Source organism: Bombus pascuorum, chromosome 9 (genome assembly GCF_905332965.1).
Source record: "Bombus pascuorum chromosome 9, iyBomPasc1.1, whole genome shotgun sequence".
NCBI lineage: Eukaryota > Metazoa > Arthropoda > Insecta > Hymenoptera > Apidae > Bombus > Bombus pascuorum.
The window spans coordinates 7,522,504-7,540,852 of record NC_083496.1 but is presented as its reverse complement, the minus strand read 5'-3'; the positions used below and the strand labels follow the sequence as shown (position 1 = coordinate 7,540,852).

The 18,349-nt window shown below is 36.9% G+C and overlaps 1 protein-coding gene and 1 long non-coding RNA gene across 13 annotated transcripts in view; one reads left to right on the top strand and one right to left on the bottom strand.

Moving 5' to 3' along the window:
• The window catches only part of LOC132910772 (uncharacterized), a 158,865-nt gene that overhangs the window by 23,153 nt on the left and 117,363 nt on the right, over positions 1-18,349 (top strand). The gene's annotated exons all lie outside the window — the stretch shown is intronic.
• The window catches only part of LOC132910734 (regulating synaptic membrane exocytosis protein 1), a 153,664-nt gene that overhangs the window by 20,760 nt on the left and 114,555 nt on the right, over positions 1-18,349 (bottom strand). For all 11 annotated transcript variants that reach the window (XR_009658840.1, XR_009658841.1, XM_060966675.1 and 8 more), the window contains 3 exons: positions 16,930-17,042; positions 16,735-16,808; positions 13,859-13,917 (listed from right to left, as the gene is read on the bottom strand). Coding sequence is in view for 9 of the 11 variants with exons in the window: in XM_060966675.1 (XP_060822658.1) it covers positions 13,859-13,917; positions 16,735-16,808; positions 16,930-17,042 (246 nt within the window). In the remaining 2 variants the exon portion in view is untranslated. The remainder of the gene's footprint in view (positions 1-13,858; positions 13,918-16,734; positions 16,809-16,929; positions 17,043-18,349) is intronic.

Below are 18,349 nucleotides of genomic sequence, written 5' to 3'. Positions count from 1 at the left end.
GAAGATCCGCCGCTTCTAACGACGACGATCAATAAAGCTAATGGCGAGTCTACGAATGAACAAAGACGCGATCTCCGTTTCCGTGAAATCGAAATCGTAGACCCGATATCATGACAATCGGATCAGCTTCGCAGAGCATAAGAAAAATTAGTCGAAAGATCGAACGTCTATGTTTCACGCGTATCTCCTAGAATAAAAATTAGAAAGCGGATTCATTCTCTCATGCAGAAGCGACTTGTGGAAAAATCGTTGTGAGTAAGGCAAAAACGAACAAGAGCGAGCAAATTATGTGTGATGCACATAGTACAGATTGTTGTGATCGTGTGAAGATTATAATTACGCGGGAGCCGCGTTTATGTTTAACAACTATAGCTACGAGAGCATGGTAGCATGATATCAGTGATGAACAACATACAGTCGCTACATTTTTCCGGAAAATAATTTTCATTATTTTGTATTTACTTTGCTGCATTTTATAGATAAGAGATGAAAATATTTGTCACGTGCAGTGATTAATTCTGTCGTTAAATGCTTCGTTATATATAGAAATGTATTCAGGGTAAGAAGAATTTTTTCTAATAAGAAAGGAGTTTTTGTATGATACGCGGAGGACAATTTTAGATATTTCTAGTTTCTTAAATGGAATTGCTATTAAAGTGACGCCCGAGTTTAAAGCTTGCGGTTATCTGAAAAATAATTAGTAGAAGTAATTCTGCGAATACAAAGATACATTATGAAAAATGGAACATTTCAGCAATAAGTTTTCCGTACGAACTTTGTAACAGACGTTTCTGAGTTGAGATAGATTCACAGGTGGTCACTGGGGTAGCTTTTCGTAGCGGCAAAGTTAATATGTGCAAATGGAATTCGAGAATAGGATAAAACGTATAAAATAAAAGAAAACTGTCCGCTGTGAAACGTATTTTGTATGCATTTTCTACATTGAAAAACATATTTCCTCGTAGTATCTGTCTGTATCTTTTTCTGACCTTTTTTTTATGCAAAAATTACGTTGGATTGTACAAAGATTGAAACACTTAAAAAAAACAGATAGCAATTCCATTTAAAATTCATTGTACTTCGTATCCTCGCCAATTCTGTATCAATAACTTTATAGTAGTCACGCCAATAGTTATATTGTAATCACAAAAATTAAAATTTTTTGAAGATTTTTACAAAAGAATTATGTTAGAATTTCAACGATATTACCATTTTTCTACATATTCTACTCAAACTTACGATTTGATCTCAAAATTTAATCAATGTTCTTAATTCTACCAAGACATGCAACATGCTAAATCACAAAGATATCCTGAATACATCTATGAAAACGTTTCAAAAGTGCTTTTGTAAAATATCTTTATCAGACATTTTACCATTGAAAATACAAACTTTGCTCCTTGTTCTCGTATAATCCAAGCTACGATATAGCGAGATTGTAAATTATTGCACGACAAGCGATATTGATTGGTGTCACGGCGACACCGGTGTCGCTTTTTTATCTTCCAGAAAATATCTGAAATTTTCGTTCCGACGATCGAAACAACCGTAACTCTCATTACGCTATATCATAGCCCGAATTATAATTATTTAAACTCGTCGTATCCCGTTCTAATTTTAAGTAGCAAGAAAACTATTATTCAGGAATTATTAAACATCCAATTAAACGATCATTGTGCATCACTGATCTGTACGATACAGCCAAGAAAAAGGTTCGTTTCCTTCGATCGCAACAAATGGACGTCAGTTCGCATTTCCTGATTTCCCGCTCCTCTTCCGATCCATTGGTCGTTGACGAATTCCTCTTCGTTCTTATCGTCTCATCTCGTTCGTACCGTTTCCTTTTCTCAATTTTCTTGTATCTCGTGAATAAGGCAACGTTGATTTGGATTCTTTGCCTTCTCTTCCCGCACGTACCGTTTTCCCGGACTGTACGTCTGCTTTTTACGTCTATTTAACGCGTTCAATGAACTACGCAAGCGAGGTGTGCGTGTGGTCGCGGCGCTTTTTCGGCCTTAAAGTTTCCATTGACGTGCAGTCGACGCTCGAGCGGGACACAGGGTAGCGGAAACGCAACGAACGGAAGCGAAAAAATGATCGGCCGTCAAAGGATAGTTCTGTGAAATTTCGATGAAATTTTGCTTACTCGGAAAATTTGACAGTTTTTTCATCGCTTGATTTTTTCGTCGCATAAAAGGTCAACGCGATTCAATTTTCGTGCCTCTTCCCGGTCGTCTTTTCTAACGACCAACGCGTTCAAAGGTTACGCAAAAACGGCGACGAACGATACCGTGATCGTAAGCACGTATTTTCACGCTTATTTTACATTCGATTTGGCGAACACCTTTAAAGCCGAAGCAGAGTCGCGAGAGAAGCGTTGGTGTTGTATGTGCAAGGCTACGATCCTTCTCGCGTACGCTTTCCCTTGTTATCGTCGTTAAACATGCGTTTCGAAACTACAAAAGGTTACGGAAATTGAGACGTTCAATATAGTTTTTCTAGTTACGTTGAAATATCTAAGAAGATATCGCGAAGCTTTGCATTCTATTTCTAATTATTTTTCACTTATGTTTCACGAAAAGGATGTTTTCGTATCATCAGAAAGAATTCTTCCTGCTGATTATATTTCTGAATATAAATTGAGTTTTAAAATAGCCAATACTTTCTGAGGTATTCTAATCGACTAACTTGAAATTTTAAATACGGTGCCAAAGTAGTAGATTTCTTGCGTTACCAACATTTTCATAGTAATTGTAAATTAGGTACTGTAGCATTTTAATGATCGTTTCAACGTATCGTTAAATATTCGTATTTCGGTCTGCTACATATACTACGTACAATTACATAATAAAATGTCATTGAACGATAAAAATACAACAATAACGTCAGATATACAAAATTATCCAGATCCTTCATCGTTTCAGTTGGTGTTCAAGCTGGTAAAGTTCATAGGTCTATTTAGAATTCATTGCCGGATGTAAATTCAATAAAATACGTTAAATTTAACCTGGCATTCAATTCATTTATTTGTCAGCTAATTCAGTCTGCACTGATAACTGACTCCAGTCTAGTGGATTAATTAATTACGTGTTGTGTGACGTCTGGTTTCAGGGTGTCTATTTATTTGGATTAATGTGTACGACCTACTTAGAACAGGCTGTTCATACATTTCACTTAAATGTTCGCGTTTGTAATGCAAAGTAAGATTTTTATAGACAAATAATGTGTCGGAAATATATTTTACAATAAAAATAATAAGCAATTACGTACACAAGTAATTTAACATATACCTACTAATATCATTTGTTGTTATAGCTGTTTTACAAATAATACAACTATTCTTCGATCTTTACTCTTTCCAATAATAAGCTGAATTAATTGGAACAAAAATTTCGTAACAAAATTTCTGAAATTCTCTAATTAAATGAAGTGATATCGTTTCTTTTTTGTATTTTTTATTTTATAAAAATTCTTTTATCACACTCTTTAGACTCCAGCTGAAGCTGCTATTAATCGAAAAAATATTACTTCCCCCTCATCCTCGTTTCATACAAAGTAAACAACATGAAAGTGTTGGCAACTTATAATCTGCTTCCTAGAAAATCGTTCGATATTCCGCGAGGGAAATCAATCGATCAACGTTATAGCACATGTGTTCCGATAGCACTTGGCGTGTTAAACGTATCATGATGGATTTTGTGAGAAGTTTGATTCAGAGACGCGATTCTTTCCGAAATCGAGTGGCATTCTTTCGATTTTCTCATTTCGTTGGACATTTCCAACCGATTAGATTGCAGGGAAAGCGTAAGCCAAACGCCCGCGATTTCGTGCTCGTTTTATTTCCTCCGAACGAGTCAAGGGCTGCGGAGAATTTTCAAAAAAGTCCCTTTAGCACCGGCCGATCGATAAGAAAGTTTCGGACGTTTGGCGCACATATACATAGTTTAGCACGAATTTACTGATCGTGTAAAACTGTGCGCTTAAAAACAAAAACAAAAGTCGGTACGTGGGTAGGTAGATGTACAAACAGCCAGATAGACGAACAGGAAGAGACAGAGAGCGAGACAGAGAAGAAACACAGAGAGAGAGAGAGAGAGAGAGAAATGGTGGAGAGAGAGAGAGAGAGACGAGAAAGGAACGTAGAGCGAAAATAAAAAAGAACAGGGGGTGGAAGAGAAGAATGAAGATTAAACCCTTCGTTTCGTATGTGACATTTGAAATATAATAAAATGAAAATTTGTAATAAGTAGAATATGTAATATAAATCTACTAGATATATATATATACATTAAAAAGGAAATTTCGTTAATTTAGAAAATTCTGACTACAGATTTTAAAATAATTTACGCATCCATCGAGAGAGAATAGATTTCTTCGTTATACTAGGACATCCGATACGTAATGTCGTTTTTTAAATATCCAAATATTAAACATGATAGAACAACGATAATACGATATACTATCACATAGAGCAGAGTACGTTGAAGGGCGACAATCTCCTAAAGGACATCATTTGTAAAAACTATCTGTTATTTTATAGATAACTTTGTAATTCCCTTTTCAAGAATTTGTTGCCTTTACGACTAAACAAATGATTTAATATCGATCTTACACGATCCGTGTTCCTAAACTTCCTGTTATTTAGAAAATTGTACGCTTAACAAATGGATAATCTGTTGTTGCCAGATTAGGGGAGTATATTAAATATGTTATTAATTCCAAGAGATATTTAATTTTTTCTATGCTTTCCAATTGCTTTTAACGAATGAACACGTTGGTATGAAAAGAAATTTTTTCGAGGTTTGCTAAATCCAGTGGTTTAGCCACCAAAGCTGCCTGAAATCCGTCTAATTGTTATATTACGATCATAGTGATTTTACTTTGATTCGAAAGTTCATTATAAATCATCAAACGTATATCATAACGATGGAATATTTTTATTAAAATTTTCTCAAGCGGCAGTAACAAGAAGTAGCATTGTATGTCGGAATAGAGATGATAGTCATTGTCTTTTACGGCTACGATTATTACAAAGAATTTATTTTACACCCTTTGTTACTATCCGATCTAGAAATGGGTGATTTTACTGCCAATTTCGAGGAACAAGTACAAACATACACGCGTTCGAGATGGTTCCCTACCGAAAGTCCGCTGCAGAATCCATTTTTCTATTTCTGATGGTTTTCCGATACGCTTTAGGTGATTTGCGCACGACGCTATCGACGAAATTTAATGTTTTTGCTATTTCTTACGTGGTTGAACATTTTGAATTAATCATTTTTATGTTTCGTTGTTAAATCGAACGACTAGATCTTGCTTTGCCATAAAATTGAAAATTATCTGGAAAATTTGTCCTTTAAAATTTCCTCGCTTTTTATCCTGTTCCGTATAAATTTGAAAAATGCTTTTGCAGAGACCACAGTCGTATCGTCTTTCTTAAACTTGCAAGGTAATAAAAGACCTCGCTTAAATATGTATGATATGCATATTTAAACTCTTCCCTGCGTTAGAAAAATGACCTGAATACTTTAAACCCTTGATTTAGCACGAAGAATGTTTGTTCTTACCGAGCTTTAATTTCAAATTTCCCAAACATACAACGTGTCATTGAACCGGAATAAGAAACGACATTACTTATACGGATGGCCTGATATCAAGGAAGAATTAAAGAATATAGCGACATACAATCTGAGAATTTGAATATCATTAAAACGGAATTTAATCTTGTGCTTTCTATAGATACCAAGAATTCCTTTCATTTACAGCCGTATCGCTATGTGCCTTTTGGTGCTCAAACTGTTACTTTAACGTGAAATCTTACATCGAATTAGCTATGCTAATCACGTTCTCATGCTTCTTCCATTCGTTGTCCTTTAATCTCGTGAAACGAAGAAACAGGACAGCAAACGGAAGAAAAGAAATTAACGTAACACAGGAGGCTCGAAGGAAAATGTTCGAAAGAAACTATAAGAACTGATCGCTGCTAAACGACGAAGTAGCCATACCTAAACGACAGTACGAAACAAAATAGACAATGTAAAAGGAAAAGAAGGAACGCAAGGGACGAGCCGCAAAAGAAAATGAACGCTAATATAACAACTAGAGTCGTGCCAGTTGGGAGAGAGTAGCATGGAGGGCCAATATGCTAAGTTTGTTTCAACATGGACAACTTACATTTCCTTTTCTTTTCTCTTTCGTCAGCGGGTCTATTTCTCTTTTAGTCTCTTTTTCGTAGCCATACAATTTCTTTAAGAGAAAGGGTCAGGGAAAGCGGCGAAACATGGGAAGAACGGCAGAAACAGTTATGGGCTATACACAATGAAACTTTCGGGCTCACAGAGAAACAATAAGTGGACGAATGTCGATGTGGTGAAGAGACGTCGCCGGAAATAAACGTGAGACGTAGTAACAGAATTTAGAGGTACAAAGAAACAGATGCCTCGTGCAGCTTCGTAGAGCCGTATAGAATAGTACAAAACACAGAATCTTGTGTGTAAAAAGGGAGCAACAGGGAAGTTCACAGGTGAAAAGAAAAGCAAAGTGAAAGAGAGGATGGCGAAGAAAGGCGCGCGCACGCACACGCGCATCCGCTCTAACCATTCACGTCTCCACTCGCATGATATGCACGTGCGTCCGTATGCTGGTACACGTGTATATAAGTATCTCTGATCGGTTCTACCACCGCACATTTACGTTATTTACGTATCTTTGTATATTTTTCCTCTCTCTGTCACGTGTGTCCTGTGTTCGTACACGTTCACACGTATATGTACACCACCGACGAAAAGTTTGCAAGCATCAGCGTTTTTCATGATTTTTTATATCTCTTCGTTGTCGTATAAATTTCGCGATGTTTAACGAAATAACTGAAGATATCGGAAAGTCTAGTTTCGCGAATAACTATTCTCATCGATATTTATAAATTCTTGCCAGCCATGTAATACAATTGTAAAAAATTGTAAGATAAACATACATCGCGAAGCTCCTCGCAGGAAAGTTTATAACAATTACATTTTTACATAGAAAGACTTAGACTAATATTTTTCCTTCGTGTGACAGTCTATCGCGACGTTAAACTTACTTCTCGCTTTGACTACGTACCTATCGTACAAAACCAGAAATTACCATCGCCATCAAAGATGCGTCGTCCGTTTCTCATCACTCAAGCATTACATCGCTGCGAAACTTTCTGTCGGTAGTACACGTCCAACGAAAAATCCAAGAAAGGAAAAAAAGAACGAGCGAAGAAAAAGATCGAGCGCCTCCACGCGTGACTGCAGCTCGAACTTTCGCGTAAGAATTTCTCTCCTATGTATCTTCGTTTCTCTTTTGAGTTTATTTTCAACTTTATTTTTTCTCTTCTATTGTTTATTCTCTGAGTTTATTTCTATCTTTACATCCGGTTACACATATTCGCGTGAATTATTAAATTCTTCAGGTTCCTCGCGTCGAGGACGTGCAACTGCATTGTTCTCGCCCGCTTGCAACGATCAACTACCAGCTAATTAGGAGTAAATGTTTATTGTTTGTGGACAGCGAAAGATATTCGGAAACGTATGTCCATGTGTCTATGTGTGCGTATCCGTGTGTGTGTACTTCTGTATGTCTATGTGTGAGCTTCGACGGGAGCATGGTCAACACGTCAGTCGAAAGCTCGGATCGAGACGGAATATCGAGCAATTCGACGGAATATCGTGGGACGAAAGCGGAAGATAGGAGAAGAACGGTGACGACGCAACTCGCCCCAACTGACACTCTCGTGTTCCGTTCTCTTTTCGTAGTCGGACGGTAACGCGCGACTAAAGGGATCTTTTCGATGCTTCGAGCGGGGACGACTCACTCTCTCTCTCTCTCTCTTGCCACGAAAAGGCAGACGGGGAAAGCGGTGCTGTAACGTTCGTTCTCTCTCGCGAAGCTTCCAGGACATATCGAGGTTTGCTGAGGGTATATTCCGCTCTGTATTTTCCGCAGCGGACCGCATACGCTCGACGACATACACTTTCCGTCTGACTTTTCTCTTCGTCAGTCGCATATAAACTAAACGATCTGCGAGCGGTATGCGGCCGAAAAGCGCAAGTTTAGTGTGAAGATTCGCGTCTCCTTCGTGTTCTAGTTTATGAACGCGGTGCTCGCTTTTCTCTACTCTCTACTACGGTTACACATAAAACCGGTGCACAGACGCACACATTTCTTAGCGTTTATCTAGACCGATTGTCGTGCGCTCCTCCGAACAGCGTCAATTCATCGTGTAAAGCAGCGAACGAAGCAACCTTATATGGTCAAAGGGAAGCGCGCTACAACGAACGCGATTACGCCGAAAGCATCTGCGTATATATAGCTTTCTCCAACGATAAGAACGAAAACATTGATCGTTACGGAGGAAAAAGGACTGTCGTAACGATACGCTTCGTCGCTCCAAATTTCAAAGCCAACGTACAGAACCGTACAAATGCTGGTCCAAAGAAGTTTCGTTGCAGGTAACTCAGCCACCGTGGTACTTCCTCCATTCCATTCGGAGAAATTCCACAGAAACGTTATTGTTCTACTATCGCATCTTTCTAAACGTTCTAGTTTTGGTATATAATAGCGCATAACAATTAAACGTTAATTTCATATCGTTTTCATTGTTTTATTATTCATATTGAATGGTAACTTCGCTTTAAACTGTATCCACCCGAGCGGATTTCCTTCAAAGTACATACGAGTACTTGAATTTATGCTAAATCGAGCAAACGTAACGAATCTGACTCGAAAACCAATTACATACGTACGTTCATTTGAGCATACCTTACTGAACTCCATAATTACGACCCTTTAAAGTATTCCGCATTAATTTTCTATTTCTACGTGAAAATATCACCAGCTACAGAGAATAACTCGATATTTGTTTTGTTTCAAATGTTAAATACCCATATCTATAATATTTTTTTTAATTTTCTATATTTACTGTATACTTCTACTTAAAATGATCTCCACCCACAAATCATGAAACAAAACTGACGTCATTTCGATTGCTACTCCGAATGGATTCACGCTCATCAAATAGTTTATTACGAAATCCTTTCGTTAAATGGAAATAACGTGGTTACGCGCATAAAGCATCGCCGAACTAAATATAAAATTTCATCCCATTCAGCGAGGCTGATTCCAATTGACGTCAGAGAGTGAACGCGCCTCCTGGATGGCCGACGTCAATTCCATAAGTGTTCGAATGAAGCGAAACCGTCGTTAACTGACGTTAGCCATCCCGAAGGGATGTATTTGTTCTAAAATCAGTAACCTGAAGCACGCGAATTCAAACGTTTCCAGTATTTCACGAATAAAACGCAAATGGCGCAAATATCGATAAAAAAAGAACATTCGAAAATAAATTTCTTTGATGTAACTATGAGCACACGTATACCACACGTGTACTCGAAAAATTGTCTCTTTATATATTTTAAATTATAAAAGTGTACAATTTTAAAAGCATAAAATTCATCGAGGTTTTATATTTTTTAATTATTTTAAAACATATAATCTATCGTGTTTGGAACGTGTTTCGTAAATTTCTTCCTGTATTTTTCAATTGTAGTGAAATATTTTACTTAACGTAAGTTAATATACATAATATAGGAAGAATAATTACCAGATTTTTTAACTTCTTGACTCATCGGTTCTAACACCATTGCTGACGAACGTGTTTATCTTAACATTAATTGTGAGTTGCGTTTCATGTCATTTCTTGATAAATTCGTAAACTTTTTGCAACGTAGGGCTAGTGTGCGATATTTTCAAAATATATAGATATTTTCACGCTCTAACTAGAAATAATTTCAAGATTTCGGTTAGATTAACGTAATTGTGTACCATAAACGAAGTAATTAATGCCACGTTAACTGAATACCTCCTACGCAACGTAGTAGCTTTGTATAACGTAATTGTAAATATACAATGCGATATTAACACGATGATACGTGTATATAATTTGTTACAGAGTATCCTGTATTATTCGGATACATTTTCTTAATTGAGTTTCGCTACATGATATTTTGTTATGTCCAATAGAATCTCATTGGCACGAGTTACCTACAACCTTTGTTTTCTGCTTTGAAACCTTACTCGTTACAATCATATACAACTTTGGTCAACTATGAAATTTCGAGCTTATAATATGCAGTAATATATTAACATCAGAAAGTAAGATTCTAAGATGCAGTATCTTGCAAACTCCTTCTGATATACGTAATTACAATAATTCTTACGAGAAACACCGAGACACGAAAGCGATACCTACAATAATTAGAAGAAGAATCCTCTACTGATTTGGTCCTGTGTCGTATTTACTTGTAATATTACATCAAACTGGAAAAGTATATTTTGCCTTTCGAAACTTTTACTAGGATTCCGGTTACTCTCTTTCATTACAGAGTATCTCTACGAATTAAAAGTTCAATGTGAAATTTACAAATTCCTTTTCCGTTTTCAACCGTACCTCTTAAGTTTATATTCTCTTCGAAGCAAGTTGCAAGTTTAACAGAAATAAAACGGGATTTCTACCGTTTGTTTTTCTTTCGCGCTACGAATACATACATCTTTTAAACTTAATTTCCGTGCGATCGATGAAAGACGAAGCTCCTCTCTCTCGACAACGAAGAATATTTGCACAAAGAATCCCAAGAATTCGTCGACTTATTAAATACGCGAACAACCAAGTACCTAGATCGCATTTTTCCCTTTGCCATCGACCTGCCTCTCCTATAATAGATCCGTAATATCCTCGGCGTTCCCCGGCCGAATTACCAAACCAGATGCTTTCCGCTTCGGCGATAACGAAACACGGAATCCATCGGCTCTTCATTCAAGAGCAATGCGATATTAATCGTTTCGTTTCTTTCATTGAAAGCAACGAACCGGACGAAAGTTAAGAAGAAGGAGAAAACATATAAAAGATTACGCGACTAATCGATAAAGTAAATTACTTGCCTGCTCAAACGAAGGTTACAGTTTAAAACTCTCTTGTAATTTCAACTTAACAATGATCTTATTTATATACGACGTATACCTATTGTCAGAAACCCTGTATAATTATTTACAGATCCACTCAAAGAACAGAGACACATATTTGATGATACAGTCTATACAGGTAACGTGCTTGATCAAAGAACATGTAAGTATCTGTCATACAAAGAGTGATAGGAAAGTCGTTATGTCAAGCAAGCCCGACAGTTGGCCCGAATTATAGTTTACACTGATGCATGGGTGATCCTTAGCTAAATAGCACCTAAAGTCGATACGAGAAAGCATATTCTCTTTCTCGTTCGTGGTTCTCGATAGTTTCTAACTGGAAGATTACGTTGTCCATGACGCACGTTATCGAACGAGACATCGATCCAAAGCATATATACGTATTTTAAGTCGAGTAAGTTTGATCGGAAAGACTCAAAATTACGGACACGTCACGATTTAGTTCCATTTATTTCTACTCCTATATTATTCCTAAATCCGTTGCGAAAACCGAAACGTGTTCACGCGTCGGTAATAATCCGTGATTTTTCCGCAAGATAGAACAGAGGAAACGTTTCTTTGTACTTTGTCGCAGAAAATGATGCACACTCTAAAAAGAAAACGATATTATACATTTTGCTTCGTTCGAACTCTGTCGTGATCGTACAAACGTGAATTTTTTTTAGAAATATCTTTCCTCGATATTGCATTAAAAGTATATAAATTGAATGGTCGATATGATCGAACGATTTTATGTTCATTACGCATTGATTGATACGCAACAAAAGCTGCAAAATCAAAGCTTATGATAATTATTTGACTGATTAATTAGTCGGTAATTAATTAGCTGCGTTAATTTGTCCGATATCCAGTTGTCAAGCGGAGCAAGAACTTTCTTATTCTTTATTCCAAAAAGTCGATCATTTCATATACGTGAAAATATAGTTTCTGCTGAGAAATTTGTATAAAGCGTGGAATGCTGAGAATAATAATTTTGTTTGTTACAACATGTCAATTTGATATGTATCGTCGAAAATTTATGTCATACGAAACATATTAAAATTCGTTGATAATAATTTAGTTCTAAAAAAGGCATTCCAAAGATGATTGACGAGAGTTAAATACTGTCAATACTTTAAACATTTGAGAATGTGTATATAACTTTACATATTATATAACATTGGTGTAAAAGTACATTTTATACCGTCGAATAATTATTTACATGCTGCTCAAAAATATGCGAAAAGTCAGAAACAATTTCATTCTTCATTTTACATATTAAAGAATATTACGACACGACAAAAGTTTTAAGACCCAATATGTGATAACGACGTTAGTGTTTGCGCATTACCAAGCCACGTGTAACTGTTTCATCGTTTAAATTCTTTGTCTATAAACCGTTTAATTTTTTAACTCGACTTCGTCACTGTATCAAAAGATAATAAAAAATATTCCAAGGATTTACGTAGTAATTATGATATGTTTACCGTTAAGCTTGTTAAGACGATAGTTTAAATCTTTATTCTGTCGATTTCATAAGAAAATCACAAATGAATTAATTCCAATTTCACGTTATTAATTTGTACACTTTGGTGAAATCGATTGTTAACGTTATAAATCCACCGAAATATGTAGATATGCGTTACTTATAAGAGCAGCGTACATCTATTGAAACATTCAATTTCTTTCGCTTGTAAAATTTAAATGAAATATGGAACGAGGCGATAACAGTAAGCAGCTAAAAACATTTTTTAGTTTATAGTACTTTACCAAAAAACGACGAGAACGGTAAGCTTCTAAAATTAAAATATTCCCTTCTTTTTTTTTCGATACAAAACGCGTATAAAATTTGGTCTCAGTTATATCTATAGCTATTGCGTCCCTTTAACGAGGTGCGTCAGAATTGGAAATTTCACGGTAACTGAGGAAAATCGCGGCCATCCTCGTTTCATCGAAAACTGTACGATCGCATCGCGATTTCAATTTTCCAAGTTCCGCGGTTTCATTACGAAATTCATTAAATTCAGACCGATCGGCGGTTCAGCAAATATTTACGATTCACTCTCGCGTTCTAATACACGCACCGTGTACACGCAGCGCAAATTTGACACATTACCGATCGTAGAAATAGAACGGATGCAATTTGGAAACGAACATTTTCCACGAAGCAGAGTTCGAAACGTTAAAGCCACTTGGAACTTAGGTCGGCAAATTCCCCCACTGCGTTAGTGCATTAAAATTCAATGTAGCCGTCAACGATTTCTTCGCGAGGCAGAGAATTTCAACGATGATTCGCCTTGGCGAAATAAAACTGCGAAAAAAGGGGAGAAGAGAGGCGAAAGAGAAATTCAAAGAAAATTCGACTTCGATAGTTGGAGTTTCTCCGGAATCCTCCGTTCTTTCCGCAGACGAATCGGTGAAAATCGTTTCGTACCCTCCGGTTCATATCGTAAGAGCACGCGTCATTACTTACATGGAATGTAGCCTTTTTACTATAGTCTGTCAAATCCGCTGTCGTCATCTCCTATTATTTTATATGATCGTGGTACACGTGGTACACGTAGTTTAATACATGTAAGTATAGAAATACGTACGTAACAAGTAAAATGGCTCGGTAGTCGCATCGGATACGGATCATGAGATATATACAAAGCGAAAGACCGAGAGAGGTGGTGATCACTTCCGGTTTCTAAAGTGTAGGTGGTGCTATTGCGCTTCACTTTCCGCTACACTAACAGAACTCGGTCTAATCGAGGTTTACTTCTCCCGTGTAGTTTATGCGTATGCGTGTACATTGCGTGGAAATGAGAGAAAGAGAAAAAAAGAAAGAGAGACGGTCACGTGTAGGTGTCAATTTATGAACTCGTTATACCGGCGTCTTTGGCAGTTTCCTGCGCGTCGGTGATGAGGGCGTTTTATCCGTTTCCCCTTCTGAAAAACATTTCAGGTTCGTCGTAAGAATAACAGTAAATAGAGACACACCAGACAGTGCCGCATTTTAACTTTATAACCTGACATATTTGTTTTACTTTTAATGGCTTAGTTATTTTTTATAGACAGGACCATATGGTTTTAGTAGAAACAGCGTACGAAATTGCGTTGTGGCACAATAAAGAACCGAACATCGCATAAACTAATATATACAGGATATCTTCCTTTGTCGATATCTTCCATTGACATACACCCTTGGACAAAAAGATAGCACATGTGTGCTATCATTAATTTCTCATAGATAGAGTCCGAATTTCCCAAGTTTGACGAATGGCATATAAACAGTACCTTGTAGTAATAAGGTATATGAGCTTGAAACTGTATCTTCGCTATTCCTCTTGTATTTATCAACAATGATTGTGAAATCCGGTCGGCGAAATGATAGCACACTTTCAAAAGTTGTAGTGTTTATTATCTACTAAATTGTACAAAAATAAAAAACCTTTTAAAATTTAATAATGTGTGGATCCTCCCTTATTCTCCACCACCTCCAGCATTCGTTTCGGCAAAGAACGATATAGTTTTCTAATATAATCCAGCGATATATTTCTCCATTCCTCTTCAAGGCACTTTTTTAACTGATTAATACTTTCAAATTGCCTATTTTCTCTATAAACGGCATTGCTTAATTTACTCCAACAGTTTTCGATTATGTTTAAATCGGGGGAGCATGCAGGCCAGTCCAAAACTGCAATATTTTCTGTTGAAAAATATTCTTTCACAACCTTAGCGGTGTGAACTGCAGCATTATCTTGCTGAAAAATAAAATCTTGTCTCGCAATATGTGTTGCGTACTTTGCAATTTGATTTTGTATCAAATTACGATAGGTTATAGCATTCATCTTGCTGCGAATTGATATTAAATCAGTCTTTCCGTTATACCCAATACCTGCCCAAAGCATAATGCTACCTCCACCCATTTGACGCCGTATTTGTGACAATTTTTTTTTTCTTACATCATGATAGTAAAAATTGAATCCATCTGGGCCATCTAAATTAAATCTTTTTTTATCTGTAAATATAACTTTCCTCCACTTCTTGTTCCACCGTATATGTTCTTTTGCAAAATATAATCGATGCTCCTTGTGAATCTGCTTTAGAGCTGGTCTTCGTTTTAATTTCATCCGCTTTATGTGCGCGGATTGTTGTAGTACACGTCTGACATTCCGAGGATTAGTTTTTACGCCAACTTTTTCTGCAATTTCACGTGACGTGAGAAGCGAATTTGACGCGGCACGTAAAATTGCACGTTTTTCACGAGTACTAATCGCGGAAGGTCTCCCACTGCTTTTTTTTGTTCCATAATTATTTACATCTTTCAGTAAATTATAAATGACTTTCCGACTTCTACTGAGAACTTTTGCAATTTTAGAAATAGTAAAGTTTTCTTTCTTTAATTTCAAAACTGTTTGAATCTCTTCACTATTTAGCTGTTTTCCACGTCCCATTGTTTGAATCGAAATTTGTAAGGTTTCTAATGAAATTCTTCTACTTTTCACTACGTCTACACCACTCAGAATACACAGAAATACTAAGGAATGGAAACAAAATGCTTGGTGTGCTATCATTTCGCCGACCGGATTTCACAATCATTGTTGATAAATACAAGAGGAATAGCGAAGATACAGTTTCAAGCTCATATACCTTATTACTACAAGGTACTGTTTATATGCCATTCGTCAAACTTGGGAAATTCGGACTCTATCTATGAGAAATTAATGATAGCACACATGTGCTATCTTTTTGTCCAAGGGTGTAAATAAGAGAAAAATGTTATATAAACGTACGAGGTCATTTGAAACTTTATTGAAAAATTTGCGACAAAAGTACAAAGCACTAGAGGAATGACGATACACGGAAATAGATTATTATCGTTTATAGAGCGTTTTGAAATGTTGGCTCTTTCTGTCAGTAAAAGACTGACGATGATAAAAAATAGAATCTATTACCGTGTAGAAAATTCATTTTATTTCAATTCAATAAATCAATCATCAAGTCTTTAAGTACCAGTTCACTATACGTATTAATATTTACTTAAAACATGAGTAACGTGAAAGTGGAATATGTATATCGAAGGACAAAGTTTATTGTTTCTCTCATATTTTATTTCATTTCATTTTCTGTTCTGACTCTCTGATAAAACTTCGACTGGCCTATGTTCGTGTTTAACATATTTTTTTTTACACCCATAAAACATATTCATAAAATTTGACCGAAGATACTGGGACAACGAATTAACTAATAATTGACATATCTACCAAATAATAATATAAGTTTTTTAAATTGGAATGGATATCATATGGAAGTTAAAATCATAGCTTTCGCAAAAAAATATACCTGCAGATATTAAAAGTAGGGGAAATATTTCAGGCGATAAAGTTAAATATGAAGATGGTGTATTTTCAAATGTTCATTTGCGCTGAAACGATATGCAATAGTTTTCTACTCGATGTAATGTGCTGCACAACACACAGATTACAAACTGTAATCCATATTCAAAGATAACATCGGAAGGACGAATGCACTTTTACTGACAAACGCGAGGAATTTACTCTTTTCCCGTCCTTGCGCGCGTTAAAAACGCGCTTCTCTGTATCGCGCGTGACTGACGAGTCCTCGTTCCGTACAAGTTATCGATTTTAAAGCCGACGATGCACTTCGCCGACACTGTCAGCGTCTAACGATTAGTCGTTTTCGCCTAGTAGCACGTATACATGACGATTTCGACGATGCTTTGCGATTCGTTCTCGTACTCACCCATCAGCAGTCCCAGACTTCCCGCCCCTTTTCCCGATGACGGCACAGCGGCTAAATCATCCGGCAGGTCCCCGCTGCGTATTTGTGACGCGTAAAAGCAGCGATAGTATACAATAAAGCAATTCGAATGACCAATTTGCGAATTCCATTCGTTCGACTACTTCTCCTCACCGGTCTGTTAGATATTATACTTACGTGTCGCCAGCGTGCTCGACCACCAGCTCGATCACATCGTTGGCTCGTTCTGTTATTTGAAGGACTTCTTCGAAACTTCGATCTACCAGAGACACTCCGCCCCACTCTAGCACCTGCAGAAATAGACAAATTTTTATTCGAGTCTCGTGGTTTTCGTAGACGTGGTTCACAGACGAACCGGGATTTCAATTATTTCCTATCTACGGATGGAGATATTTCACGATATAACGTCGTCCCTGCGATATCATAAACCATACGAAACCAGAAACGAGAAAGAATTATTTTTGGAAGCATTTGAACCACTATCTACGGAAGAGTCGCTTCTACGTAAGCGTAGTCTATTAGAAGACACGACGATGCGTCTATACACCGGTCTACGAAGACCGAACATTTCGTTTCATTACTATAATGAAGAGCGACGAGCAAGACGCTTTCATCCTATATCAGTACATTCGTTTTGTAGCTACAACATAAGCTACCGACAACGTTAACGCCAGTCGTCATGAGGGAAACGCGTAGCAACGAAAATGATTCCTTTCGTGGACAGGTGCACGTTAATTTCAATGGCCTCTGCATGGGAACGTACTTACTCTTGGCATGAACGCGTCTAATGCGCGTCTATGAAGCAACGTTTCATAGACGGTGAGTCTTAGAGGCAGAAAATTTTATTTTCTTATCTTACCTTCTTTTTGACGACACCCAATTTTGCAAATTGCAAACGTATCGTTTTTAGATGGCTCAAATAATAATTCTTAAATAGTGTTCTAATCATTATCGAGGATACTCGACGATACTCATTTTCAGTAAATCTCTTGATACTTATGAAGGAGGGTGTACACTCAAGGAGTTATATAAGAGGAGAATAAACGAACTTACTGGACGATAAGAGATAATTTTGTTCTAGGAGTAGGACACAGATCTAATCGCGAAATTATATGAAAGAAGTTTGAACCGGCCGGTTATAATCAGACCAAGAATTGATCGCGTCTGTTGAATCTAGAAAACTTGCGAAATCTTCCTGCTGTCTTAATTGCTTCGATAAATTTTCTGTTTCAACGGGAATAAACCACAAACCTCGGTGAATTCGTTTTATTCGGTTCAAGTTATAATTTGTTGTAATACCTAACTGTCCATCTGACAGATAATTCTGTCGTCACTTGTATCATGTGTAAGATCCGCCCATCTGTCTCATCGACTCGTTTAGTATTAAAGAAAATATTGCACCGTGTGACTACAAAGTTTTATGATTAGCCTCGTAAAAAGTAGAGCTCTCGAGGAAATGACTTTAGTTGTTTCAAGTTTTCGATATAAGTTCGTATTAAATTTGTACAGCATATAGCAAGATCGTAAAATGTTCGAGTAGCTACGTAGAAATCATTGGCCAAAGTATTTGTGACAGACGCGATTGAAACGAGTGGAT